We start from the raw sequence: 2500 nt of genomic DNA on the forward strand, positions 1-2500 counted from the left end.
GAAATACAGCCCAACTATCTATGACGCCGCCACATCAATTTATTTATTTATGACGTTTGGTCAGTAAGACCTTCATCAGACCTTCATCAGAGCACTGTTACAAAAAAAGGGGTTTTGAACCCACCACTCTCGTCATGAGCACAGAGCCATCCACTGCCGTTCTGACTAATAATGGTTCATTTATAGGCCTATTGATTTGAGTGCTCTGTTACTGTAACTTCAAAGCCTTTTTTTATTAAACCATTCCATACAGATTCTGACTATTTGATCAGGCTGGATGGGGGATGGATTGGGTGGGGATGTGTTGGGTTGGTGATAGACTGATGGATGTCTAACTCAGACATGTGTTTGCATAATCCCATTTCTATTAGGAACAGGGCTTCATAGACGACGTCCACTCACAGCCAGCGGAATCCAAATGTTGCCCGTCCATCGTCCAGGACACACTGAAGGCCATCGCGTCCCCGCAAATGTGGCAAACTCCACCCCCTCTCAGCTCCATCGCGGAAAAAGCCCTCCAGCCGTGCCCAGCTGGGATTCGTCTACCTGTCCTCCCTCACCTGCCCACCGCCGCCGCCGCCGTCGCTGCTGCCGCCACACCTGGAAGATTTGACAAGTCACCGCGGGTCAGCGCCACACCTGCACCGAGAGGTAAGTTCTCCTTTTTTTCAATGGTTTTGCAGATACTATCATGGAACACTAGCACTTGTAGCCCGGGGGAACAATGGCTGAAGGCCACCGAGCCCTGCCCGTAACTGTCACATACCCGCGACCGCAGAGGTTCTATCATCACACGCTTTTCATATCTCTGCGAGGGCTGTAAACATCCACTCGTGTGTTAATGGCCACAGACCACCGTTTTAAATCATGGTCGAACTCCGATCTGATCAAACGTAGATAATGCCATGCCAGGCGTCAATGACAAATAATCCTCTTATGAGCTTCAGGAATCTTTATTTGGGGACAAAATATTACAGTGATCTCTGATCTGATAGGAACACAACAGTAGAAGTAGGCCTACAGTAGGACTTTACGATAGGAACACTATAAAGGGTGAAGACAGCACAGAGGTATTACAGAGCATTTACACTTAAATTTACATTTATTCATTACATTTATTTAGCAGATGCTTATATTTTAAGTGACTTAAAGCAAGAGAATAACAAAAGCTACAGTGCAGTGGAAACTTCAGATAGGAAATACTACTACATCTGTCAGTACTGCAGGATAGGAGTACCTACATTATAAGTACTAGTCAACAGGTGGTAGGAGGCAGAAGTGGTAGAAGTAGGGAGGAGAGAGAACAGTAGAGGACGGAAGAGGCAGAAAAGCATGCGTGCATCAAGTGTGTCAGTAAGTCAAAAGTGCCAGGAGAGGAGGCATCTGTGGAGGAGGTTTTATTTATTTTTTTTAAAGACATAGAGGGACTCCCTCTGCTCTGGTGGCACTAGGCAGAACATCATAGATTCTAATACACTACCATACATTTTGTAGTATTACTATAGTTATTTTCCCGTAAGAGTCTATTTCAATAAATATTCTTATAAAAAAATAATAAAAAAACCTTTTTTCCCAGGAAGGAAGCTCCGTCTTTTCCACTTCCTGTTCGAGATGCTGGAGAATCCAGAGATGGCCCACTGTGTGGCCTGGGTGCCCTCGGCGTCCGCGGGGGTGTTCTCCTTCTCTTCGCAGAACAAGGAGCGCGTCGCCGAGCTTTGGGGCCGACGGAAGGGCAACCGGCGGCCCATGACCTACCAGAAAATGTCACGGGCTCTGCGCAATTACGCGCATTCGGGAGAGATCGTCAAAGTCAAAAGGAAGTTGACATATCGGTTCAACTGTGCCACACTTCGCTTCCTCCGCAGCCAGCGCGGATCAGACAGCGCGACAGCAGCACAGTATAATCAAGCGCACCAACTATAGATCATTGCCGGTGATAGCGTGTAATTACCAAGTAGTGAAGCGGCTCGCTGGCAGCCATTATGAGCTTATGATTATGGATATCAGTGTCACTAACCGACTCCTAATTGGGCCCTTGATGACATGGTGATTCGGAAAAGCAGAGAGCCGTCGAGTGAAATTTGATTGATTGTGCAACTAGTTGCTTTGGCAACCAGTTCAGTGTTTATAATGGTGTAATTAATTTTGTTACTTACATGCTATTGGAAAGCAGTTGAAGTAAATATGAACACTTTGTGTATGTGAGAGAGATGAGCTAGGCCTACAGCGGTTCTCAAACTTTTCACAATGAGTACCACCTCAGAGAACAATTGGCTCTCCAAGTACCACCATTATGACCAGCATAAAAATATAGCGTAGGCCAATTTGAATATATTTTACATTGTACATACTGTTTTTTTTTTTGTTTTTTTTTTCGAGAAAGATAAAAAAAAAATTGTTTACATTAATGGTCTAATCATAATTTAACACTTATGATTATCTTAGCAATTATTATCAATAATGACTATATTATCATTGAAAAAAAAAAAAAAAAACATCT

General features: G+C 44.0%; 1 protein-coding gene across 1 annotated transcript in view; it reads left to right on the forward strand.

The window, feature by feature from the left end:
- Positions 1 to 2500, forward strand: part of spi2 (Spi-2 proto-oncogene) — a 4883-nt gene that overhangs the window by 2255 nt on the left and 128 nt on the right. Inside the window, exons 5-6 of the mRNA XM_062518367.1 lie at positions 372 to 651; positions 1577 to 2500. The exon at positions 1577 to 2500 is cut by the window's right edge and continues 128 nt beyond it. Of these exons, the coding sequence (XP_062374351.1) occupies positions 372 to 651; positions 1577 to 1923 (627 nt within the window). The 3' untranslated portion in view covers positions 1924 to 2500. The remainder of the gene's footprint in view (positions 1 to 371; positions 652 to 1576) is intronic.

This window comes from Sardina pilchardus, chromosome 17, assembly GCF_963854185.1.
Source record: "Sardina pilchardus chromosome 17, fSarPil1.1, whole genome shotgun sequence".
Lineage (NCBI taxonomy): Eukaryota > Metazoa > Chordata > Actinopteri > Clupeiformes > Clupeidae > Sardina > Sardina pilchardus.